The sequence below is a fragment of the Anas acuta genome, chromosome 2 (assembly GCF_963932015.1).
Source record: "Anas acuta chromosome 2, bAnaAcu1.1, whole genome shotgun sequence".
NCBI classification, from domain to species: domain Eukaryota; kingdom Metazoa; phylum Chordata; class Aves; order Anseriformes; family Anatidae; genus Anas; species Anas acuta.
In genome coordinates this window covers 9,749,831-9,777,228 of record NC_088980.1, presented here as the reverse complement: position 1 = coordinate 9,777,228, position 27,398 = coordinate 9,749,831, and the positions used below count along the sequence as shown (strand labels likewise).

The window sequence follows — 27,398 nt, the reverse complement described above, 5'->3', positions numbered from 1 at the left end:
CCAGGGGGACATGGGACAGAGACCTGCAGCTGGGAAACCAATCATACCCAAGATGTTGGATTTTGCATCCGGTTCCATTGTTATGCTTAATCAATGGAAGACTTGCTGTGGGACTGAGAAGGATGACAAGGAGGGAATAGTTTCCAAGGTTGCACCTGGGGCTTTTTGATAACATTGGTATCTTAAAGTCTCTGCATGATAACTTTTAGATGGTTAAAAGCAATTTTCCCCTCACTCTCGTTTTTTAAAATAAATCTTGTTTGAAAATGAACTCTGTGGGGTAGCTGCTATAGATTTTCTTTTAATTGAATGTGGAAGAGTGTGGAGTTGTGTGATACAAGATGCATTCTAACAAGAAAAAAGTGCATGTTAAATCCTCCACTACAGTTTGTTGAAATTCCTAGATTTTACTCCTAAAGATGTAATAAAAGCATGAGCAAAAGGCATCTAAGTGCACTTCTCTAAATAAAGAGACAAATTTCAGGATGTGAGCACTATGCTAGATGCAGGTGTACTTTCCACCTTCAATTTAATCCCTATGCACACAAAACATTTCCTGAGTGAAGGAGCATGATGAACAGTATGCAAGCACACTGCACTGCCTGGGGACACGTGCTGCAGGCTTGATTAATGCTAGCAGAGACAAAGGTGAGGAGTACAGGTAGGGAAAACAAGGTCTTTGTCACAATTATGGCATGCTTGATTATTTAGTGTTTTTGTTTGATTGTTTTCTTTTTTTTTTTTCCTTCTACCACCATTATTTTCGCTGTAATTCTTCATGAATTCAAAGACTATAAATACCATATTTAATAAAGCTTCTGACTGAGAAAACAAACAAATAAAAATCCTCCTTCACATGAGAAAAGAGAAAAGTCAGTGGCAAAGTTTAGTTAAAAGCATGAACTCCTTACACATGTGCTAAGTGGATCTGAATCCCAGTTTATTTTTCAATTCCACCAGTATAAATAGTTGTAGTAGTCTCACAAAATGCAAGTCTCAAGAAGGCTTTGGACCTAAAAGCCATTTCATCACGGACAGTCAGACTAGAGAAGCCATGTGGGAAAAAGCTGTTGTGCATATAGCATTACTCAGTGACAAGATAGCCAATATCCCCCAAAGACATAAATACTGTGGATGGGAAAATCTTTACCCCTCACCCTGAGTTGTCATGTTTTTAGGAACAAGCAGAGCTGGTTGCCTCCTGAAAGATTTTTTGCTGATGAAATGGCATTTATCCTTTCATTTCCATTTTTTTCCTCCCTCACTTTTTAAATCATTTGGAGACATTTGCTTCTGTTTGTTTAAAACCAGGACTTGAGATACAGGAACAAAGAAAAGCTACAAAGAAAAGTATAAAAAGTCTTCTTGCATAGAAAAACAGCTTAACTAATAGAACCATAAATCTAATAAATGGATGTATGTTGTACATAGATTTCTTCAATAAAACTCAGAAAACATATTCATGAACATGTTACCCTTTGGTTCTTCCATTTTTATTTGTTTCATGTTCAGTTGCCTCCCTTTTTCTACATTGTTGAATGGTCCTTAGGAAATGACAATTACAGAGTCAGTGTTAAGAAAAACATTAATCTTGAATACTGTACAAAATTAATTTCAAAATCTTTTTTTCCCTAAATTTCTCCCTGTTGGTTATTTTTCCCAAATGTATTCATGATTAGCAATAACTTGCCAAATTTCTGTGAATACATCTTCGTCTGGTGCTTGACAGTGAGGTGTTTATTTCAGCTCTGTACAAGCTGCTTTGGTTGAACACTTTTAGCTATCATGTACCTTCCCGTTCCATAAGGAAAAAAAAAAAAAAGGCTTTTAGTAGAAAGATGAAGAAAGCATCTCTATTAACATTCTAGAGTGCTAATGTTAAAAGTGTGACATTGGGAGAAATATTTGATACTGAACTAGCTTGTGCAGCTGTGTGCACAAAATAAAAGGGGATTGTAGCCACAGCTGACACAAAAATTGGTGGCTGATTTCTTTTTTCTCAGGTTCTCTCGATTTCTAGTGAAGGTCCAACTGGTGTCAAGACAAAACTAGTACCAGTTGTAGCAAGCAGCAAAAGAGGTGATAGGAGGTTGTTGAAAAACATTTGCTTTTTGATTCTTCAGATTGAAAACAAGGGATGTTCCGTGGTCCACAGCTGCTGTTAAAGTCTCACTAGGGATAAAAAACAGAGATGAACACTCGTCAAGGAGGCTACTGGTCTTTTCTTTTGTTTCCAGACTTGTCCAAAGTAACAAAATATTTTTCTCTGTATTTGTCCTATTCTATCAAGTCATTGTTAACACAGTGTAGCAGATATAACAGTTGATCATATTTTGGATCTAACAGGTGGAAATGCCTATTTATAAGGAAAAGGGCACTAAAAAGAAGGTGGCTCAGAAGGATTTCTCAGACAGGAGTCCTGAGATGATAATACAAGTTATATTTCTGAGCTGGTAGCAGAGTTCAGGAATTGAAAGGAAGTGAATTTTGACTCATTGTGGGATAATGAAAGGGCTCATGCAGGTTGCATACATGGTGCACCATTAAGATCAAACAACGTGTGGTAAATGGGACTAAACTTCAGATCTTCTGAAAATACATAACAGTTTGGGATGAAACTGCAGTTAGCATAATGGTACTTATAAGGAAGAGATATCATTTGGGGGAATGGTTTTAAAATGAAAACGGGGAGATTTAGATTAGCAGTTAGGAAGAAATTCTTCACTCAGAGGATAGTGAGGCACTGGAACAGGTTGCTCAGAGAAGCTGTGGATGCCCCATCCCTGGAGGTGTTCAAGGCCAGGCTGGATGAGGCCCTGGGCAATCTGATCTACTGGGTGGCATCCCTGCCCATGGCAGGGGGTTGGAACTCAATGGTCTTTAAGGTCCTTTCCAACCCAAACTGTTCTATGATTCTGTGATATCATATTGGCACTGTGTCTTTGCACTAACATACCAGTTGCGGTTTAAGCTACCCAGGAACTCTCCAGTGGTATCTTGAAGATCTCCTTCTCTTCTTGTGGGCTATACCAGCAGAAGTTATTGGAAATGCTCTGGTTAAGATGCTGCTAAAGACACCTTAATCCATTGACTCAAGATTCTTTTTATGCTCATTTTCAGGGCAAGATTAAAAAAATATATATATGCTTCACTTTATGAAACTCTTTCTGGGATAAAGCCTTCATTTGGCAGTGTTTTGTAAGTGAGGTATCTGAATTTGGGTGATATTTTGAAAATTTAATGTGTAGGACACAGGCAAACTGCTCTTGTGACGATCAAATTTTACATATGCACCCACGACACAGCTGTGGGAAATTTTTTAAATAAGGAGATAAACATTAAAATAATCTGTGAAGTATGGTTATGGATGACATAGTATTTGTGCTTTATAAGAGAGTACTGTGTTATTTTTTGGTCAAAAACAGATAAAGTGGAAGGCTATTACCCTCAAATATTCCATCATCCTTAGCATGTCTTTATAAAACACATACTTTTGCTATAAATTTCTCTCTTTTATGTAAGTCTTTTTGTTTGTTTGTTTCAAGTTGGGTTAATATCTCCTCATTTTATCTAGTTGATAGCTCTCCCTCTATGGTGTCCCATCTCTCTCATCCTCTTGTCCTAAAACTGTGTGCTGGTGCTTCATGAGGTTGCCCAGCTGGCCAAAAGAAAACAAATCAACGATGGGAAGAACTAAGCGTTGCCTCTTGTTTCTGGCTGCTTGCTGTACCATTTCACTGAACTAAGAATAGAAAGGGGGGGGTGAAAAAGCTCTCACAAGCATCACCTCCTTCAAGCGTAACTTGTTACTGCTCTGGGAATTATTCCCTGCCCTTTTCTTACTGGAATAGCTACGAGGGCTGGCACCAAGGTACTAAAATGTTTCTGTCCTCAGTCTGGTTAGTAGTAAATCCGCTGAGGTCTGTTAAAGACGGTTGGTTTCTAGATTCGGCATGTCTTTAAAAAACATTTCTCTGACCATGTATCACAACTGTATTACTTTAATTATGTAAAGGTTTTCCTACTTTTGACCTGGCTGTACTATCAAAAGCATTCCCATGAACATCCAATAACCCTAATGTGCAGAGCAACTAAGCTCCTATAGCTGCTACAGTGCAGTGAACTGAAGTAGGCACCTGTACTTATTTGATTAAATACATGCATATGCAACTCAGTCCTTTAAAGAAAACAATAAAATAAAATAACATAAGTCTCCTTACTGGATGCAATATAGTTAGACTCTGAGATTGAAGAGAATCTGGTCATTACAAAGACATTTTTGCTTTAAAATTAAAAGATTCTGAATGTGAGAATACAAATAGTCAGTTAATTAGTACTGACTAGTTCTTACATTCTTTTCTTATTTAATTTCAGTGGATCTTAGCTAGTTAAAAAAGAAAAAAAAAAAAACACTGAAGGAGCAACAAGACATACCATGAGTTGTGTTGTTGCTGTCATCCAAATTCACAGAAAGAAGAAAACATATTGAAGAAATTTGATAAGACCAGGTGGTCTGAGTGAATAATTTTCCTTTCATTAACATATTCCCCTTATTAACTCTGTAATTAATTGTACATAGCTAAGGAAAGCTATGGAAATTGCATTTTGAGATGTATCAAAGCTGACTTTATGCTTCAGACTTCCATGCAATTTACTATTAATGAAGCAAGAGATGGAGGCCCCAAATCTATAATTATTACTTACTATTTGAATGACAAGCAAAGAATTTTATCAGCACAGTTTCAAATGAAAGGGGATTAACAGCTAATGTTGAAATTGTTAATCTTTCTTATTAAAATAATTTTGACGAGAGTGTTTAGCCTGAAAGAGGTTTCTGGAACATCGTTTACCATTAAAACAGCTATTTTCTGAAGCTCAGTATGAATTTGTCTAAGTTTGACAGCAGGGTGCAAATATTTTTTAAATGAATGAATATTTTATGGGAGCTAAGGCTGTTCATGTGTGAGCTGATGCCGAGCTGCTTGCTGTGTGCATATTCCTGGAATGTGTAGCAGGGTGGTAGTACAATATCCATCTTACAAAAGTAAAGATGTCGACGGAGATAACAATAGAAAAAAAAAAACATAGCACAGCATCTGAGAACTGAAATTGTGCCCCAGGCTGCATCTGCACAGTGCTGATTAGCAGGTGGGAGCTGCGTCAAAATTGGGCCCCAGATCTTGGTGATATTTTAATGTGACAAAAAAAGCCTATAATTATTGTCTGGTAACATAGTTATTTCATGTTTAGATAGGCCCTCTTACTCCTTTGCATTGTGGTATATTTTCAATTTTCATATATTTTTACCATGGTCATGTACCTTAAGATGAGTATTCAGTAGTGGGCACTTGGAACCTACATATATGCTTGTGTACCAATATCATATACAGTAATTATATCCTCATAGAAATATAGATAAATATTCGTGAGCTGAGATATAATACACATAATGTGTATATCTTTAAAATATTAATGAAAACTACTTGACATTTCAAAAATTAAAACTTTTCTGTGAAGTCTGCAATTTTCATCTGTTACAGAAGCACACAGTTGAAGCTGACAAGGTTGTTGTCATTGCTCAGGATGAGGAAATTGTAAATATATAAGGATGTAAATGGTGAAAAGCAAAGGAGTGATTAGTTACAGAGTGTAATTTGCGGTGGTCTAAGCCACACAAGGACTGAAGAAGGTATATGTTAAACAACACTATTCATTTGCTTTCATCTCATTAAAGAAGAGCACTAATGTAAGAGATGTCACATGCATTTGACAGTGATAAATCTTACCAGCTGAACAGATAGAGATCACTTAAATGCTTTGATTAAGACACTATATGTGCAAGTAGATGGACGTTGCATAAAGGTACCATCAACACAACAACCCCCAAGTACCTGCTCTACCAGGAGGCTGCTCTGAGCTGTACCTCTCTGGGGACTTGTGGAACTTCTCTGGGCTCACTCAGAAAATGAAAGGTTACAGAGTGAACCTAGTGTCTGTAGTCCTATGAATGTTCGTTTGCAACATTCTTGCAGTGATATGGTAGCAGGAAGCACTATAGGCTGTATCTACACTTCATTCATCAGGCAAAATCAAAGGGTGTTTAGCTTAAACATAGCAGTTGTTAAACAGCACGCAGTAACATTACCTGAATAAGCACTTTCTTTATAAGAGCATGTTTTGTATATAATATAATTACATGTTGGGTCCAGGACATAAAGATTTCTTCTTAATCTGTAAAAATCCTAACACTCCCTGTAGACCACAATATGTGGTCTTGGTACAGCTTGGTAGGCTGTAGTTAAGAGGCAAAATTTGTCAAGGATGAACTTATTGCCAAATCCTAAATCAAAACCTTCCTAAACACAGGAGTATTTCTGATGCAGGTATTTATCTATTGCTTTCCTTTAGTAGAAAGGCACCCAGAAGAACTGATTTTTTTAACCACAAGTGCCACAGAGAAGCAGGAACATAAAATCCCTGGGCTGATGGCCAATGACCAATGACTTAGTACATGTGTATCTTAACAACTGAATTTTGGGAAACTTTGTCCTTCAGGTAGGATTTGGGAGCCTGAAATGAGAAATTTTGATTAAAGCCACTGGGAGCCTTTCAACTAACTTCAGTAACCAAAATAATAATAAGCTGACTCTTACATAGCACTTTTGATCAGTAGGTTCAAAGCTCTTTTTAAAGGTCAGTATCATTATCCTGTCTCTTTATTCTAGGAAGCACAGGCACGGATAAGGAACTGTCTGACCACGACTAACCTTAAGGTCAGAAGCAGAGCCAGGAGTAGACCACCATTCTCTGGTGTTACAATGCTCTGCTCTCACAGCTAATCACATTGGCTCTAATAAACAAGGGATCATATCGAAGGGTAATGTTTTTGCCCTTTTTTGTCCCTCATTAGTCTTTTTTAAAGACATGAAAGCATGACATAAAAGAATATGGGAGTTCTGCACCTGGGTTTGTCATGTTTGATTCTGCAAGTTTAGTTTTGGCCTCATTATCTAAGAGCAAACTATTCCATATTTGGAGAGCTGGCTGAAAGATATTAAATACACAGTGGAAACCTTATGAAAACCAAACCAATGATGTGCAGTCTATGGTTAGTTATCCCTGTGGTGTAAAAGGATGCCATCTACTCATTTTTGGGTCTCTTCTAAATTTATAAGTGTTCTTGAAGAATGTATTTTCAATCTGCTAGATCATAGCCATTGCAGACATGCACACACATACCACAAGTTTTTGGTTCTTTAATTTGCTTTTTCCTTCTGTTTAGCAGTAAGTAGTACTTGTGTTGTCTACTCAGAACTACTGGTGTCAGTGTTTTTTTCCTTGGTTCAAGAAGCAAAGTGTTCCAATGAAAAGGCACAGAACACAGGGAAATTTGAACTGTTACTGGTTATAAGCCAAATTAGCTTCTTTCCATAGCATTGTTTGTTTGGTTTATGTTTGTTTGTTTTGTTTTTCTGATTTCCTTTCTTACCAGTACAATGCCTTCTTTCTTCTTTTTACATCTTTGTTGGCCTCTACAGCCATCTCTTGGCTTCTTTTTCTGTCCTCTTTCACATTGCATTTCCCTTATTATTTTCTTTTCGCCACTTTAAATATTCTCATTTGTAGATTAGACTAGTGTTCCTCAAACTTCTTTACTGTTTGGTCTCTTACTGGCTCACATGCTGTCAAGTAAACCCAAGAGTCCAAGGAGTAGGTAAGATGTCTTCAGCTTGCATACTTCTAAAGCTTTTCTATCACTACTTCACAGCCCCTTTTGAATGCTGTCATGAGAAAAATGCTTGAAAATCACTGAGCTAGGCCAACCTCAACTGAAAATCTCATGGAGCATAGATTAAAGGTAACCTAAAAGTGGGATATTTCCTGTACATTTGGGAGCTGAGTAGATACCAGCTACATCTTTCTCATGACCAGCATTGATTAGCCTCCTACTGCATGGTGGTTCAACCATAGCCATGAGTGTGACATGGAAAGGGGAGAGCCAGGTGAGTCTTCTCCCACAGTTGTCTCTGAAAGTACTGAAAGTACTTCTGAAGAAAAAAGAGTTTCTTCGGTGCTTATTGTCCTCACTGGCAGTTACTCTAGTTGGGTTGCTTGTCTGCAGGTAGAAACTTTCCCCACACCACAAGAGGAGAGTCTGGGTCGCTGGCTGGTGAATGGCTGAGACTTCATCTGCCAATATAGCTACATGGGCTGAGAAATCTGTGGGTGGGAAAGCTTTGTCCTATGAAGAAAGGCTGAGAGAGCTGGGGATGTTCAACCTAGAGTAGAGAAGGCTCCGGGGAGACCTTGGTGTGGCCTTTCAGTGCTTAAAGGGGTCTTATAGAAAGGATGGAGAAGGACTCTTTGCTTAGGTAGATAATGATAGGACTAGGGGGAATGATCTTAAACTAAAAGAAGATAAATTTAGATTAGACATTAGGAAGAAACTCTTCATAGTAAGGGTAGTGAGGCACTGGCACAGGTTGTCCAGAGAAGCTGTGGCTGCCCCATCCCTGGAGGTGTTCAAGGCCATGATGGATGGTTCCCTGGGCAACCTGCTGTAGTGGGTGGCATCCCTGTCCATGGCAGGGGCTTGGAACTAGGTGATTTTTAAGGTGCCTTCCAACCCAAGCCATTCTATGATTCTAGGACAGCAGTTTGCAAACATGGATCTTCCTAGGTCTGGGATGTAGTTCCAAACTGGTCTTTGAGTGCTAAGATTTGATTATTTGTGGAATTTGAAGTTTCCTGGCTCTGCCTGTTATGTGAGTTTTCTAAGAAAAAAAGCTGATTATCCAGTCTGTTCTTCCGCTGCTTTTTCTCACAGGTGACCATATGTTCACTTGCATTTGTGTATATTCTGCAGCTAGGCTGTGGATATAATATGGGTTGCAAGACTTCTTAGATGTTATATTACAGATTCTCAATTTTCACACAAACCTGTGTGCATTTATATATACAAACTCACATTACCAATTTTTATACCTTAAAAAAAAAAAAAGAAAAAAAAAAAGAAAAAAGAAAGAAAAACTGAAAAGTAGAGGGATTCTCCTTTGTGAGTCATGATAGTCATAATTTGGTCCTGGAGGAATACTGTTTCACTTTTATTCACACATTTAAGAAGGGTATAAGAGTATCGCTCCTTATTCCTTTGCTCTAGAGGGGATGTTATATCCATAGAAATAACATTTTCCTTCCACCCTCGAGATGGCCACTGTCTAGTAGAGTCGTAATTTGCCCAACTGTCTATAAATCACATCATGTGCTATATCACTTTGATGTACTTGGTCATGGTTGCATGGGTTTTCGTACTCTCATTATCTCTGAAGAACTTGACCATGCTTGAAGAAAATATTATTTTTAAACATGACGTTTTCCGAATTCTATATTTATCTCCTGGTAATTTTTATATATAGTAAATGAAGATGACTGTACTAGTGCTCTGAAAAGAAACACAGATTTTAATTCATTAAAATCTAAATTTGCAAATACAGTATCCAACCGGGAACCCAAATTTAGATGCTTAATTGAGTTAGCAGAGCTTGTAGAGGAAGAAGGCAGGGAATTTGGTTTTGTGTTTTCAGCAAGGTAATTAGTATGTGTAGTAATATATTTTTAAAATTTTCTTTTCAGACTTACAACATCATTAGCAGGCATATAAATAAATCAGATATGTCTTGGATTGTGGTATGATGTTCAAACCATTAATAAAAATATATACTGAAGAGATAATCTGAAAAGTAGGTTTAATGTATAAGAAGAAAATTAAAATTTCTTGTGAGATTGGAATTGGACATCCAATATTTATTGTAGTTCAAGGACTTGACTTTTTTGGTGGTGGCGGTGGTGGTTTTGTTTGTTTGTTTGTTTGTTTGGTGCAGTTTTTCTACTACATTTTATTCAACTGTATAGCTTGTGCTTTTGCTGTTTAACAAAACTACCAAAAGCTCTTCTCAAGATGCCCCATTTGAAGAATTCAGCTAACACTGTCCTTGCTGTCAGTTTGTACAGTGAAGAATTGTCTTTAATAGAGAGGTTTGGGTATTTGTTTTGAATTTATTTTTGGTTTTAAGAAATGTTATATCACATGCTGTGAAACAGCAGTATTTGACTATGGTCTAGCCCCCTATTTTTCAAAATAATATTCTTCTTTTATTTAAAGCTTATTAATTATTTAGGAGTTTTATTGTGAAATCTACTCCAAGAAGTACAGAAAGACTGGCAACTGATTTTGGCTAATTCATCTTTTACATTTTTATTACTTAGTTTGGCATGTCTTGTACAAATAGAATCTAATGTGCATAAATTATATTCCTGAATTTGTCAATCACTTAAACCTTCTGCTTCTAAACAAAACAACAAAATAAAATAATATAAAAGAGAACAACAACAACAAAAAATAAACAACTGTCATAATTCCATTAGAATTAGAACATTTGGTATGTTCTAGTTACCAAAATGTTATCAGATATGTATTCGTGAAGGCTGCATAACCTTTAGTTCTTTCTATAAACATGAGCACGAGAAAAGTAAAAACCAGTGGTCGAGACGACTGAGCTCTAAATTTCCCTACAAAGTAGCTGTGTTAGAAGCATATTCTCTGACCCTGGGAAATTCACTTCAATGTTTCTGCCCTTTCATTTTCACATCTGTGAAGCATCGATGATACTTGCCTCCCCTGCAGAAGTAATGTGAGTACTTTCAGACAGCTGGACAGAAGGAGCTATAGAAATACGGAGACTGTAAGGGAGCAAATTATATTCCTTTTATGGTAATCATCTTCTCCTTTTTGTTGAGGTTTATTTAAAGCAAAGTAATTGCAGGGGTGAAACTTCGTAGGCATAATTTAGATTTCAAGAAAGGGTGTAAGGAGGAGGAGATGGAGGTGGTTGTATTTTAAGGCCCAGAAGACACCATTAAGTAGATGATAATCCTTGAGAAGGGTTTCTTTGTAGAGTGAATTTCTTTCCCTTCTGCTATATTTAGGAAAAGCTTCGTCGAGTATTTCATAATTAAGCTATTTTTTAAAATGTTTAATTTCTTAGCTATGTTTCATTTCAAACATATACCTGCTTCCATTATTCCCATCTTGAGCAATGTTTATGTCACATGTATTTTCTAAGGTTTCCTCCAGAGCTGAAAGCCTCCAGCAGTCCACACCAGGTTGTATCCATCCATTTCACTGGGATTTCATTGAGCACCTTTGGCAGCTGGGAGCTGTAAGAAAAGGGATTAGCAAGTGTTTGTCTGACACACAGTGATCCCAGCACCTGCTGATTGGATTGAAGTAATCCTTTTACGAGTTACAAAACTCTATTATCAGAGCATTAACAGAGGGGGAGGCAGTGATATATGCTACATCAAGGGTATATTAATTTAGGTAAACAGAACATAGGTTGCCATTTAATGTACTTGTGAATTACAGTTATTCTCACAAAAGTTGCACAGTAGTCATTTCATGCATAATGTCATACACTGCTCAGGCAAGGATGATATTTCTCTAGAAACCCAAGGGCAATTGTTTTGAATTATTTTAGATGGCATGCCTGAAGCATGACTGTGCGCTCTGCGTACATGCTTAGTTGTTTACAGCAATCTTTACATCTAAAAATACAAAGTTGAAACTTTGTAATGTCATTTTTTATTGTTGGCTGACATCACCATTGAAGGTTATTTATTTCCTAATAATACACCTGATTTGAAACATAATGAAATTTTTCTCAGCCAGACTGAGTAGTTGCCTTGTCAGACAATTGCCTCCCTCTATGTTTTTAGTTTTCCTTCATCACCTACCTTATTATATGTGATGTTAGTAGTGGTTTATGCCAAGCTACAAGTAAAGCTGCATAGTAGCTTTCAATACTTAATTAAAAAGGCTTCAAAATTACTCTTTTCACTGTTGTATTCAGATACTGAGAAATATGAGAAAAAATAGATCAAAATACGTTACTTTAGTAATATGTCTCCAAGCACTGAAGAAGTAGAATATTTTCTCAGCATATTTTATAAAGACAAAAAGCACGCCTCCAGGTTTTTTTTTCCTAGATTTTTTTAATTTGTGGTTACCTTAGACAGTTCTCAATTATAACATCAGGGGATCCAGAATAACATGGTACAAGTGAGAAGAGAAAAAGGGACCTCCATTATGAAAAGAGTTGACAAATCAGATGATGAAATCCTGGCTCCAGTGAAAACAGGAGTATTGCCATTGACATAAGTAGATGCAGAATGTTCCCCAGGATTGAACGTATGTGAGAATGTATAGCCAGATGTTAATTTACTGAAGTTTCTTCCAGGTATGAGTTCTGTGAGATACTGAGAATGAGTTGCCACAACAGAATTTTGATTTTATTTCATAGATATATATTGTGTAAAGTCACAGTTATCTACAGGTAAAATTGAAAACTGGATTTGCCATGTTAGAAGTAAAGTTAGTGCTTTTAACAGTTACAGAGTGAAATCTGATATGTATCATCTCTTGGGAGCAAGTATATACTCTGCATTATTGCAGGTTGGTTGGATCAGATAGTCAAGAACACCTATGTTGTTTTAAAAGAACTGTAACTATTGGAGAAACTGGGATTTTCTTAGTGTATTGGTTGACTGAAGGAACTATATTGATTGAAGTAGTGCTTCCTGTCTTTATGGTCTGCTTTGTTAAGCAGGAAATGTAGGAAAGAAATGGGCATGTATGTATGGTCTGGTTCCATACTTTCTTTCATGGGCCACCACTGTGAATATGGAAGCACACGTGGTGAGCTTGCAGCCATCATCTGCAGGAGCATCACAGTAGCTCAGAAGTAAAGAGCTGACCTTCTGTATACAAGGAAGAGCCCAACGTAACTTCAGTATTTCTATGAAGCTGTGTTAGGAGATAGAGGAAATGCTTATACAATGTGAAAAAATGTCTGTGTGGTCTGAATATGGTTCTTTTGGAATTCTAATAGTGACACATCTTAGGGAGCTTTATTTGAGCAGTACTGGACAAGTGTGGGTGCATGAGAATAGAAGAATAATGTAATCATAATTTTAAAAAAGAGGAATGGGGAGAAGGAAAGAGAAGAGAAATGTTCCTTTCTGTTGCTATTGCATGAGAGCAGACTCCAACCCTTGAATATAATGGGACATATATTAAAAAAGAAATTGGTGATTATCTAGTGAGAGATTTTTCAAGGGCACAAAAGAGAGATAAGTGTGAGGGTCTCATTTAAGATGATGGGGAAGACTGGAGTCTTTCCTTTGTGTGTTTGCTAATCTCCTCCATCCTTTCCATTGAATAACTGCACAATGAGTAAGAATGTGCATAATTTTATAAAGACTAAATCTTGCCTGGACAAACTTGATTACTTTTTATTTAACTAAAATTACAAAACCAGTAGATGAAGTGAAAACAACAGATGTAATATACCTGAATTTTAATAAAGCCTTGAAACTGTCTCATGAGTAGTTAATTGAAAAATTAATGTCAGGTTTTTTTAGAAGACAATTATATAGATTGAAATGTGGCTAAAGGATGATGCACAAAGAGTAATGATTAAAAGCTATATGGTAGTATATTGGCAAAGTACAGGAATTGGTGTTAGATATAGTTCTATTTAACTTTTTAAATAGTGATCTGGAAGTGGATGGAAATGACGAGTGACTTTTACAGATGGTATTGCACTGCAAGGTGCTGCACAGAAGTGATGACAGAGGGATAATCCAGAAGCTTGGAAAACATACACCTGAAAACACGTACAACAAACATGGTTAAATTATCTTTCAAGAAAACAACCAGAAGAGGAGAGGTGTGTAGTTTGCATAGGTACATTTATTCATGGATCAATACAGTGAAGATATTGAAATATATACAAGAGGAAATTATAAAGAACACCAACATATTTTGTAAGCAAACTAGAGCTGTAATGAATGGAAGGGTGACAATCAGTAGCAAATTAAGCTTGCAATAGGAAAGCCATAGTTTTGGGATGCCTTTGAAAAAGCCATCTCTGATAAGGAGCACTATCCATTATTGGAAATATTTGAATGCTTCCAGGAGTAAAATGTATAGTCCAGAACAGTTTGTGTCCCAAGGAATAGTAATGAGCTGTGGTTTAGGTTCCTACTTTAGATATGGGGCACCTAACTGTAGCTAGCAAAGTTTCTTCATGAAGTAGAGAAAACAAGGCCTTGATGCAGGTAACCAGATTGGGCTCTCCAGTCTCTAACTTCTGTAGCAGGCAGGGTGAATGGTATGAGTGGAAAAAGAGAAATTTACTTTGAAGCCACTAGTGGTAAGGCATTAAAAAGAAGGAGAGATTCATGTTCTGTGTTGAAAGTAAATTGGATTTACCTAGAGAAATGAAATACACTTTACATACAGTGATTATATATGGTTAATGAAATACATGGGAGGAGGGCAAAAGTCTAAGCTGAATAATAAAACTGCAGAGAACAACGTAGCCTACAAATTAGCAATAAACAAAGCCCCCCAAAAATTAAAAAACAAACAAACAAAAAACTTTACATAAGTCAATAGGAGAGAATAATAAAAATAATTTTTTCACATATGTTTTTTTGGTGTTTATAGCATTTTTGCTGTTGCTGTATAATAGCTAAGGACAGTTCTCTCCCATCTACATCCCTTCTGAGGAAGCTGGTGAAGCACCATGGTATTGTCCTGTGGTCTTCTCTGTTCCTACCACCTCTACACAGCAAGGCAGGACCAGCTACCACTGTTGAAAGGTTTCATTTCTCCAAAGCCTTCAGCATGTGCTGTGCTGTTCTGGGGGTCTGGTGGAAAAAATGAGAGGAGGAAGGGCAGAGGGTCTCACAGCTTTTGCTGAAGATGCCTGTTTTGGAGGAACTGATCGCTCTGGAAGTTATATGCCCTAGAGGTGTGTAAAACTGCTTTTCCTCTCACCCAATTTTGGGCAGTTCACTTTTTTACTATTGTCCAGGGAGTATATAGCAGGATGAGCAGAGGCTGAGCATGGAAAGTATCCCAGGCCAACTGGGATTTATGATGTAGACTTATTTTTCTTAGTTGGAGAAATAGTACATTATGTACCTGGCAGCAATGCTGTGCTCACCCATGTGCCTGTTCCCTGCTGAAGTACTGAGGCACAGAGCAACAACAGCTTAGATGCTGTCACATCCAATTCTTGCTTTGATTTTCTCTCTGTACCTCCAGAAAAAGCAGCAAGAGTTTCAGAGCAGTGGTTCTCACGTTGTTAGGTGAAGGGTGTGAATTTGAGCAGTCACTGTTCACAAGGATTAGGATAATGTCCCATCCACTTCTTCAGCTGACATTTGAGATTGAATTAGACCTGCCAAGGCCTGTCAGTTTAAGAGTTCCCTATCTTTTCATTAAAGGAGACATCCTCAGTCAGGAAAAGGGTGTCTAATCAAGTACCATATTGGAATATGTTGTCAAAAACAATTGCTTTTTGAAATAGCTGAACATCAGCTAATAAAATAGACATTTTTGAAACAAACAACTTGACAGATACAAACCATAGCATCTCTGAAGAAGGTATTTGGAGTGTACTGGGTCTCATCTAAGGAGGGGGAGTGAGAGAGTGGTTGTGGTGTTTAGCTGCCCAGCACGGTAAAACCACCACATGGAGATAGAATTTAACAGTGATATTTGTTAACCTTAATTTAGCCACAGAGCAAGCATTGGATGCCACTCCTTGAGCAAAGAAAAAAGTAAAAGAAAACAAAGTGGTTTGACACAATATTACAAATTACAATATCAACTGAGAACTCGGGAAGCTTTACCAAATTCAAGCCAGGCTGTTGTAATCTTTGTGCCTATAGACTCATGGTATCATCTAGGTTGGAAAAGACTTTCAAGATCACCAAGTCCAAGATCACCCTGACCTACTGAGCCCCATCAGGCATGTCGAGTCTGTCATAGCATTTGCCACAGGTACTGGTTCTCTTGGCCAGAGATTCATTGACCCTGGGATGTTTTTTCATCTTCTCTCTGAAAGCTAATCTGTTGCATTACAACTGGTATGTCTTACACAACATACAACATACACAAGCTTTTACAGCATGTCCCCTCTCCACATACATTGCTGGGAGAGGGGGTGACTTTGCATCCTCCTTAACGCCATGAAAAGCTGGGTAGTGAGAGTATCTCATCTGTGCATAGAAGAGAAAGTATAAACTGGGATGTCAGTTGTCCTTGCAGTTGAGGCCTTGTGGAAGGAACTTAATGAAAATTAAGATATGTCAAGAGATCTAGCCGAGCAGGCAGTTGTGTTTAAATATCAGCACATGCTTGGGATTACAGGGCATGTCTTGATGTGGGCATCTTGGTGAGACCAGACCTCCACCATTTGCTTTGAGGAGCTTTGTGGAGCATTACAATAATGGTGGTGACAACCTCTATTTATTTTGCCAGCTGCTGTGGGACAGGGAAAATCATGCGCATGTTTGACATGTTGGTAATGAATTTCTTTTGTACCAGGCAAACGCTGCAGAATGTCTCATGAAAACATCCTAATTAAGGAGTGGATCTGAGTAGACACACAATCTCTAAAATATCAGAAGTTCCACTCAATTTAATGTACATCCAGCAGTTCCCACGAGAGCATTTCAAAATCACTAAGCTTCTGTTTAGCAAAATGGGGATGAGAGCAGGGGCTCGGAAGGACTGTAAATGAAAGATTACTTAACTCTGAGGGAATTGTCTGACTTCTGAATGTTTTCGAGCAGGCTTCTTTCTCAGTAGCTATTTAAACATGTGCATAAAGCAGATGTTCATACTGAGCTGAGCCTTCCACAGGTCCGTTCAAATAGTCAAATGCTTTTCAAGATCTGTCAGGAAGTGTTCTGTGAATCTGATCCACACGATGCAGGTGTCGAGACTACATGAAAAGTGGCTGTCTGGTAAAAGTAAAGATTGCAGTGTGTTTTCATTGTACTTTCATTTTTAAAACACTCAGGATTCTCTTAAAAAGGAAGGTAAAAGTAAAAAGTTTTCCTTTTAAAAAAGAGGTGAGTTGTTTAAAAATTCATATCCACTAAAAGCAATCAAAATACCTTAACTATGACATATTTAGCAATTTTATTTTATTTTTAAAACACAGTCCTTGAACTTGTGACACAGACAACTCAGAACCAGCAGAAAGCTGCTTGCTATGTGCAATCCTGCCATAGGAATCAAACATTCCTGAAGCTTTTCCTACAGTTTCATGGACCTCACAGTATTTTGGAAAGGTTTGGTGTTGGCAGACCCATGTATCTTCATAAAATGTCCCTGAAGTCATTGAGACATTGGTGATGGGCATGTCAAAGTGAATCAGATTACAAAACTGTGGTTTAAAATGGGGAAGATCTGGTATCTGCCCCTTGCCTGCCTGATCTCTGCCTGCCACGTGCAGAACTGCTTTCCTGAGGCAAGAGTCCTGGCCCCACGGTACTCTAAGATTTCACCATTTTTCCCCCTTTTCCTCATAAAAAATTCTTATACGCCCATATCTCTGTGTAGGAGGATTATCTTTTTCTGATGACGTTCAGTGTACAGGTCCAGGCACAGATTTACCAGGAGAAAAGAGCAGGATAGAGATCCTTTCCCCAGTAGCAACACTCATTTGGCAAGGACAAGCAAACTGTCAGAGGATGGGATCCTTCCAGCAGCCTGCAGCTTAGGGCTGGGCTCACATTTTCTCACCCACTCCCCTAACATGAAATGGGGCAACGAAGCTCCCTTGGCTCCCTATCAGTCAGGTCAAGGCCCTGTTCCCTGTCATGCTTTTTGCTTCATTTGAGCAACGAAGCAATCACACAGTAGGTGTTTTGATTGTATCTAGGCCACCACTATTTTGTACCTCCTTCAGAAACCCTTCTTCCAACGCAATATGTTTCTGTGTCCTTAAAGAAGCATTCAGGTAGTCTTTCTGGAAGCATCACTTCTTGAGTTGCTTTTCACAAATGGGCACGATTTACGTATCTCATATAAAGATGCACACATCTGACAAACCTTGCACAAGACAAAGCTGTGTCAGAAGCTCTTTTGTAACCAAAAAAAAAATCATTCCAGCAGCCTGCTTCACCTGTTTGGTGGGGAGTGCAGTGAATGACAGCTTTAGCAACGCTCACATTTGGCAGATGAATTTGGAGCTTTCTGCACCTTCTGTTAAACCTGCCAAGAGGGCAGGATAGCCTTCTTTCTTTAAAGCATGTCAGGGAAGGACTCTTTGACATAACAGAGGTGCTCTATGGTTTTCTAAGCAGTTAAACGGCTTTTTATACTTTTTGGTGAATTTTTTACAAGGAGGTTTTCTAGACAGCATCAGTATATGCTCCAGCAGGAATCCCTTGGACCAACATGGGGCCCTGAGGTATCCACAGCTCTGTTCCTGACTCCTCTCCAGATCCTCAGCTCACTCCTAAACAACCTGTTCTGTTTTTGAGTCTGTTTAAGGATGTTAACTTGGGTGTAATCTGCAGTTTTTCTGTTGCTCTGAAAGGTTATTTTGTCTGCATAAGTAGGCTTTAAGTACCAGGTGATAGTTTTCTTTATGTGACTGTTAAAGGGAAGAAACAGTTTCTGTTCTTCCCCACCATTCCTCCTTCTTCCTCTCTTCCTCTTACCTATTTGGAACAATTTTCAGGACCATGAGATGAAGGAGCAGGATTTTATTTCACTATTGGCAAACCACTGGAACTGAACTCCTGATCTGGTTCTGTACTGAACCTCCAGCCTTGTGAGATCTGCAAAACCTACACCAATATGCTCATTCCTGGGACAGCCTGTTAAATTTTCTTTGGAGATGCTTCTCCTAACACTATTGACTTTGCTGAATGCTGGGTACAAGGCACAGTCTGTGACAACATATATTAATATTAATTAACACCACCTTCTTAGTTCAAGACCTGCTCCGTGCCTATCCCTGTGCAGTAGGAGCTCCTCATGACCCAGGACCTGAACTATGACACTTTAGCCTGGCAATTTTTTAATTCTTCTCAGCAGATGTATTGTTGATGATTCAGGTTTCATGTAACTTGCATATGTATGCTTGAACTTTAATTTTATAAACTTCAGTTTGTCTTAAGCTGTTATTGTATGAAGTCATTTTTATCCATGGACTCTTGTTTCTTTTCCACTGTCTGTGTACTGTGTATTTTCTGTGTACTGAAGAAGAAATAGCTTGCTCCCAAAGCTCCATGACTGGGGGTTTCAAGCATTTCTTCTCAGTTAGTGCTGGTGCACTTTAGTGTTCATATTTTGAATAGCACAAATGAGCCTGACATAATCTCTCTTCAGTAAATGAATTAGTAATAAGACTGAGTGTGCTGTGTCCCCAAAGCTCAGGACTCCTGTGCTCTGATTTTTGACTCCTGACCATTCTTCCCTCCATTTAGGATAAAGTCCAAGTTTCTGAACTTTCAACATTTTTGAAACTTGGAAACGAACTCTGATCAAGTACTTGGATAAGCTCTTAATTGTACCTGAAGTCTTCCCATTCTGCTTTCTATCCTGAGATACATCCTTTTAGCTTCGCTTTGAGACCAGATAAGCCAATGCTTAATACAGTATTCTTTTATTTCCAGTCCTACATGGAAGATCATCTGAAAAATAAGAATCGTCTGGAGAAAGAGTGGGAAGCTCTTTGTGCTTACCAGGCTGAACCCAATGCCACCACCACTGCACAGCAGGAGGAGAATATCCAGAAGAATCGCTCACGGGCTGTGGTACCATGTATGTATGCTTTACTTTGCATGGTTACATTTTAAGTTCTCAATACGATTCTCAATACCCTTTGCACAGTGGTTTGAGAGCTACAGATGACAGGCAAACAGAATACAGAGTAGTGTATATGTGTACTAGAATATAATAGCTATAAATATTGGCTGGGTGCATGTCCTGTTCTCATTTCAGATGCTGTTTATCTCCTTAGAAGTTGCATATATGTTACAAAAATGCACAAGCCTGTCACCCAGCACTGCTGCTGCAGCTGTGCTGTCTCATGAAATTCAATAGCCAGGGTGTTTTTCAATGCTGGAATATACTTTCTGTGCAAGAGTGGCATCTGTAACCATTCAAGAGAAAGAAGTTTGGCTTGTGTTTAGACAAGTTGGTATCATGTCCATCCAACAGTAATACCAGCAGTCTATAATCAGAGCTAGATGATCTGTTTATCAGATACTCAGCTGTACTGAATGAGCCCCTTTAGGTTTCAGTGGGTAAGCTTGCAAACTGGCTTCTCTCTCTTCTAGGCTTACGATGAAAAGGAAAAAGAAAAAAAAAAAAGCAGACAGTGTTTATATTCCTAGAATTTGCTTTTTCCTGTAAGCAGCCACTTTTTTTGAGCTTGAAATAAAAGCTCAATTTCTTATGCAAATATATATCTCATAGATTGCATTGGTAGTCCATGGCCACACATTTTATTAAGCAACCAATGAAACAAAACTGAAACTGAGAATATATGCAGAGACCACAGCAACAAAAATGCTCTCAATCAGTGTGCCCACAATCCAGCTGGGTAGCTTGGCAAACACATATAGCTATTTTAAATTTTAAAGTGCCCTGAAAACATTAATTTTCCCTATGAGAGCCTAGAGTAAGTACTATTCCTCCATTAGAAATGGGGAAATGACAGGTAACACATTAAGTAAATGTCAGAGCCAGATTTGGAGTGAAGATTGTTTGGAGCTACATAATTTCACTGAGCCCATCAGTGCCTGCATATTTGTTTCAGCAGGATTTGGCTCTCCTTAGTGTAGACGTTCCTTCTGCTGTACTGTGCTGCTTGGGAGAGGAGTGCAGTAGTTTGGCAATATAAATTCTCCTGAACAATATGGTGCTGGTCAAAAGTCTGCAAGCAACACCTGACTGACTTCATTTGTTTGGGGATCAGATCTATTGGAAAATTCTAAAAACGTACGCAAGAAAGTTAAACGAGTGCAAGACTTCTGTGCTCTTTTGTGTCCCGAAAAAAACAGCATTTAATGGACATAATACAAAGTGAAAATTGTTCCATGATAACGTGTATTGATCCAAATTGATCTTCTTGCTTAAGTTGTTCTTGTCAATGTGAACTTACAGTGTGGACCATCTTAAGCTGTTCCAAGACCCTGTTCCAAAGTTAAGCCAGATTGTTTCTATTTGCTGCCTTGGAGACAGCATGGGAGTCGCAGGTGTTGCCAGAAATTGATGCTGGTTATTCAGATGATGCAGTAAATATGTCTGCATGATACAATGAGCAGTGAGATAGGGACCTTCAGATTAGAACAGTCAAGTCATGAGTCCAGAAGCATTATAGCTGTAGCAGGGCTAAAGAGCAGAAAATTTGAGTTTGGGTGTCATGCCACACTAGAGAGCTGAGCTATTTTCAGAGCTGAGCTGATAGCTTCTTTTCATCGTATTGTACCATGTGGATGAATCAGCCTACAGTGATCAGCCATCAGTTTACAAATCCCTGCCCCTTGCTTCTTCCATGGTGCATTGTATCCCTGTTCTTCTCAGCACTGAGTCCAGGCTGAATCAATACTACTCGTGAAGGTATTTGGACACCAACAGGGTGTCTGAAGTTTATTTAAAGCTTTAATTAGAAGTGTTTTAGTGCACTTAAAGTCTGTTAGTACTTCTACAAGAGGAAAATGCTATTTCGTGGCTTTGTTACAACATGAAAACTTCTGTTCTGGCTATTAGCATACTTGGAAATTTCCATTTTGACTGAGTTGCACAAAATTACCTGCTCTTACTTTCCAAAGTTGCTGTGCACTGGTAAACAGCTGTCATGTTATACCCCTCAAACTACTTTGATGATAGGTGAAAAGCATGGCACATAGCTTAAACAATAATAAATTTTGATAAGATGGTGGTTATTGTACATTCTAGGATTAGACCGACTTGAGAAAGAGCCCAGTTTGCCCAGGTTTTGACTGACATGAAGACTGTAGCAAAAAGTCACAGATTTGCTTCAGAATAAATTAAGAAGCAAAGTTGATATTCTTTTGATATGCTACTAAGTTGTTATGCTATATTCAAAGTATTCTCAGAGTAATGCCTTGTTAGCATTTCCTTACCCTTTTCATATTCATAATCACCTTGACAAGGTAAAACAAGATTGCCAATTCATGCAAAAGATTTCATCTTAGGAAGGCTTCAAAAAAGCTTTAATATCACGTTGTATTTACTTCACTTTTTTCTTTCTCAACCACTCTTAAAATATTGGGATATTATTCTTACTGATTACATAACTGATGTCATTTCTAGATAAACAAGATCTTTAAGCTCACAATTCTATCCTATCTTATTCTTTTACGTGTCTTCTCTCTTTACAGATTCTAAAATATTTGGTGGCAGAAGCATCTCAACACTGCACTTAGTTAATTAATTACTAGTTCAAAATATTCAAAGTGAAGTAACCCAGACCTAAATTAATAAAATTTCATCATTTTATGCAAGCAACAGGAAGGTTGCCATAATTTAGGGTGATGCAGTGCCTCCTTTTCTTTATGAACACATGAACAGCCCCATTTGTTGATGTCAAAAAAAATGGTTTTCGCATTTAATTTTCTCTTCTTGCATCTCTGAAAAACACATCAATAGGATCAATAGTGCATGTTGTTATATATGAGAGTATGTGTGTATACCATAGATATATACATGCATTTTAAACATTTGGGAAATATTCTTTGCAGTGAGCATCTTGTCTATTATCACTCTGTCCACAGGTCGTGGTATATATTAGAGCAAGCTGCTTATTCATGATTCTTCATCATGATTCTTCACAGTCTTCAGACTGTTCCACTTTTGCTCCTCAATAGTTCTTCACTTTCTTACTTCAGTGTAGTTCTGTAGAGTGCTTTTATATCTGCGTGCATGTGGAGGGGAAAATGCCAATCTAAATCTGTACAGAGGAATACAATGGTCCAGGCAAAAGGTGCCATCTTGGTTGTTGGGAGTGATGCCCTGCTATACGATGCCAGGTTTCAGACAACCTAAAGTCTCCCATATGCACTGAAGCATCAAATTAATGATTCACTGTGAGCATGATTCTGTGAAATCATAGATTAAGATGCATAAATTTAAGTAGCTCTATGTAGTTGGCTCCATGTGAACCAAATGTCAAAACTCCCATTACCACCATTGAAGTGCTCAGTCAGTGCAGTGGTACTGAAAGAGCTATGCAATGCCCAAAAATAGGTTTCTGGTTTACAGTGGAATTAATAGCTCTAGGATGATCTTCAGATAGCCTGTGTGAGTTTCAGATGCTGGTCCAATAGGAAAGAAGCCTTTAGGTTTTGTATCATATTTGTTAACCTTGTGCAAACATCTACTCTACAGTTTCTCATATGTTATGGAGTTGATGTTTAGCCAACTAAATCAAGTCCCATTAACTGTGACCTAGTATACATAGATACCATTATGTAAACAACTAAATTTAGGTGTCTCAGTGTATAAGCTGAGTTTTTATATATTGCAAACTCGCGTTTGCTTTATATTTTATCATTTATCTTCTATTCTCTATACTTTATTCTTATGTGTATAAAATACCACATTGTGTTGTATTTCTCCTCAGCTATATATTAGTAGTAGCCTTCTTGTTTAGGAAGCCTCTCTGCCACACACGTCTATCTATACATTTTATTTTTCTCTCAGCTGTGGTTTGGCACGAGCGATAACAAATGCAAAGTAGTGCAGCATTTGTCTGTAGCTATTGTAGATATTTGAAATGATGGCTAGTTGTAGCTTGCCCAGATTGCAGTAGCTAGTAAGAGCATTTGTCTTTTCTCTCACTTCCTTATTATCTTCCCTCTCCCCTCCTATTTCTTCATTCATCTTTCTTGCTTGCTTTTTAGATTGATCTTATATTTCTTACTTTTCTTTCATCCCCTTCCTTTCTCTTTGTATTTCCTCATTTTCCAGCTCCTTTTTCATTGCCTGTAACATAATCAACGTGTAGTTTACAAAACAAAAACAAAAAACCTTGTACATTCGGCATTTCCCCATAGTTGCTTATTGCTTATGTTAACATTGCTAATTGTTAATGTAATTCTTAGCAAATGGGTGTCTGTGGTATTTTTTTTTCCTTTTCTGCCTGTTTCTGGAGAGCTATTATGCTAGTTCCTAGAAGCTTTGAGGTGATAACAGGCATAGACAAGCACAATCTGTTCATTGTCAATATGAACACTTAATGCTGCAACTGAACCACACATGGGTGAAAACTCTTGCTATATGCAGAAAACACATGTCCAACCTTTTTTGCACCTGTTTGTTTTTTTTCTTTTTTCTTTTTTTTTTTTTTTTTCCTGAAAGCAAGTACAAAGTCTCACTACTATGAAAGCATTAACTTGTGTCACCCTCTGATAAACCCTACAAGACAGCAAGATAATGATAAGGTACACTAAAAGGGGGGATCTGGATAAAATATTATGTTTAAGAAAAGAAAAGATTTCCAAAATTACAGATATGATACTTGACTTTTTATTGGAGAACCACACTAACATCTGTTTGCTAAATACCGATGAGTCATAGTCTCTGATGTCTCCCACATCCATTACTTGAAAACACCTCACACATTTTCTTTGGTGATTAGTTCAAACACTTTTGCTGTATAATGGATGCGTCTGTTCTTAAGAGTTTACTTAGCCTAAGATATGTGAGAGGAGAGATTTTATGCATTTAACCTGTGTATCTCCAATAGCCATTTTTGGTTATACATTTTGAAACTTGTTTCAGATCTGTAGATCTTCCTCAAGCACTCTGTGAAAATGCTTACTGTAAAGCATCCTGTAAAAAATCTTGGGTAGTCCCAAGATCTCAGATGTTCATTTTTCTGTTTCATTTTTTGGGGACAGTGGTGCCAAAGTAAAGGTGAACAATATCCATGACCATGCTCCCTTTCTCATCTTTTTGATCTTCATGTTTAAACCTCACCAGAGGAAATAATTTTATGTGAATAGTAATGAATGGTTCTTCATTTATTTGTCATGCTTTATTTGTCACACTTCTAGTCTTATTCCAGGAGAATGTTGTTCACATGTGCCTTTGCCTTTCACATATTGAACTGCCATGAGATTACTGGTGAATAAATATAAGCAGTGCTCAAACCCTGTCTTTACTTTCCTGTGTACTACTTACGATGTTTGATACCCCATTTATTGTTACTTACTATTAACATAAGAGTACTTAATAATTTCAAAAGCCAACTTGTAGTTCTACTATTAAGAATGGTATCATGATGGTCACTAGACAAGATACAAAGGGGTCAAGGTATGTTTATGTACCCTTACTTTGGCTTTTTGAGTAACTGGTGGAAAGATCCTCTCAAAACATCAGTTTCCATGTTCAACTTGGAAACACCCAAAGTAGAAGATTACTGGAAGGGCATCTCCACAACTTCTCTCCACACTACACTGTACAGGGTAGGTTTGCTGAGATGTGTGAACCATGCTGATTATGTATCATATACAAGTTGTTTGGAATTCATATTTAAAGATGTAGACATTTCTTGCATAAATTATCTGTATGTGGTCTGGTCTTCTCTCTGTAGTCAAAAGAAAGAAAAAGGAACTTCTGGTGTGTAATTTGTCTGGCCTGAGACAGCTATATCAAGATGAGATGATTCATCACCTATAAATATTTTTTTCTTTTAACAAAAAGTGAATCTAGATGACTGGAACAGATGCAGACATCTGCATTGTCACTGTATACATACAGACAAATAAATGCCATCCATTATATATACCCTGAAATTTTAAAAAAGGGCTAGAGTTTGAAGGTTAAAGAATTTAAAGGGCAAGGATATCTGCTCTAAGCATAACTGAACTAGCACCAGAAAAATACCAGTTAAAACACAGTAAAAGAATCATGATGATGGACAAACAACATGAGTAAATCTTTTACGTCCAGAGTTGCTGTTTTCTTTACTAGTGGTGCCTGAACTGGCTACATTACTAACAGCGCAGGAACATCTGTATGTGCTCCCATCATACTTTTATTTGTAGCTGTTATCTGATTTTGTCTCTCCTGTGAGCACCGCCAAGTCATATTGTCTCCTCACATCACGTGTAGCACCACGCAGCAATGGTGTTTGATCAGGTCACATTAACTTTCTGTCCAGCTCTAAATTGTACTTCAATGTTCCGGCTGTTCATTTTATAGAGAAACCAGATGGACCAAATCCATCAGCTTACTTCTTGCGTGACCCTGCAAACACAGGAATGTTTTCTGTAATACTGTATTTTTTTTCCTAGTAATTTTCCTAGTTTAAATCTTAAACTCCCTGAACAACACCGTATTATGGTGCATCTCATAGAATCACAGAATCACAGAATAGTCTAGGTTGGAAGAGACCTCCAAGATCACCTAGTCCAACCTCTGACCTAACACTAACAAGGCCTCCTCTAATGAAGACATGCTTTCTCTTACGCATCCTCCGAAATATCATAGAGCTTCATTCCTGAGTCAGGCTGTGACTCGGTGTTTCCATCAATGCTATGCTAGGTTAGGAATCAGAAGGAAATATCCTGTCTGCAATTTACACTGTTTAGCTGTCTTGAAATAACGTATTAATCTGACTTTGCATTGTTTAATTTACAATGAGTAAAATATTTGTATAGAAACTTTCATCTCTTTATTTTTGCCTTTGCAGATGATCATTCCAGGATATGTCTGAAAGCTGAAAATAGCCACGACAATTCAGACTACATTAATGCTAGCCCAATTGTAAGTACAGCAACCTAAGAGAAATAATCCAAATAATCGGTCCCTGTCTTTCCCTGTTGTTAAAATATGATAACCTGAGGTACCGCACTGCCGCACAACACTGATGTCTCAGTGTACTTTCTCTCTGAAGAGAAAGAAATATCCTACAATGCGTTCAAAAAAGTCACTAGATGGTCGTTCTTCTACTTTGTAATAGTGTCAGGTTTTCTGTGCTTGATGTTAGTAATTTACTGATCATAAAATTCAGCAATATACCCTTAGCATGGCTTTCCTTTTCTGAGGAGGTAAAGCTTTCTTGCTTTTCACTCATTTTTTACCTAGTCCTACTGCTGTCAGAGGAGGAATGGTTTCTGCAGGTGCAGACAACTGAGCTCCATGAGCTTCTGAATTTCTGGACATTTCCTCCTAACTTTCCTCATCTACCGCCTTCCCGATGTGTAGCTCTATGTTTCTGTAGCTCTCCTGGTTCTTCTCTGAGCTTGCTGTTTCAAAAGCAAGAACAGGTTCCCTCTCCACTCATGCGTCCATTCAATCTGCAAAATAGGTCTGCCCAGTTTTTGCCTCTGAATACTTCAGCCTGGCCCAGCTGCCCTTTCTCACCCTACGCAAACTGAATATGGATCCTTTCTTGTCAATGAAAAGTGACAAGAAGAGGTCTCCACTATTAGAAACAAAACAGCTATGATGGAGCCAGTAGCATTGCCCTGTCATAGCTTCTCAATGG

General features: G+C 37.9%; 1 protein-coding gene across 2 annotated transcripts in view; it reads left to right on the top strand.

The window, feature by feature from the left end:
• PTPRN2 (protein tyrosine phosphatase receptor type N2) overlaps positions 1 to 27,398 on the top strand; it is a 644,732-nt gene that overhangs the window by 563,627 nt on the left and 53,707 nt on the right. For both annotated transcript variants that reach the window (XM_068673455.1, XM_068673456.1), the window contains exons 15-16: positions 19,549 to 19,696; positions 26,601 to 26,674. In XM_068673455.1, the coding sequence (XP_068529556.1) occupies positions 19,549 to 19,696; positions 26,601 to 26,674 (222 nt within the window). The remainder of the gene's footprint in view (positions 1 to 19,548; positions 19,697 to 26,600; positions 26,675 to 27,398) is intronic.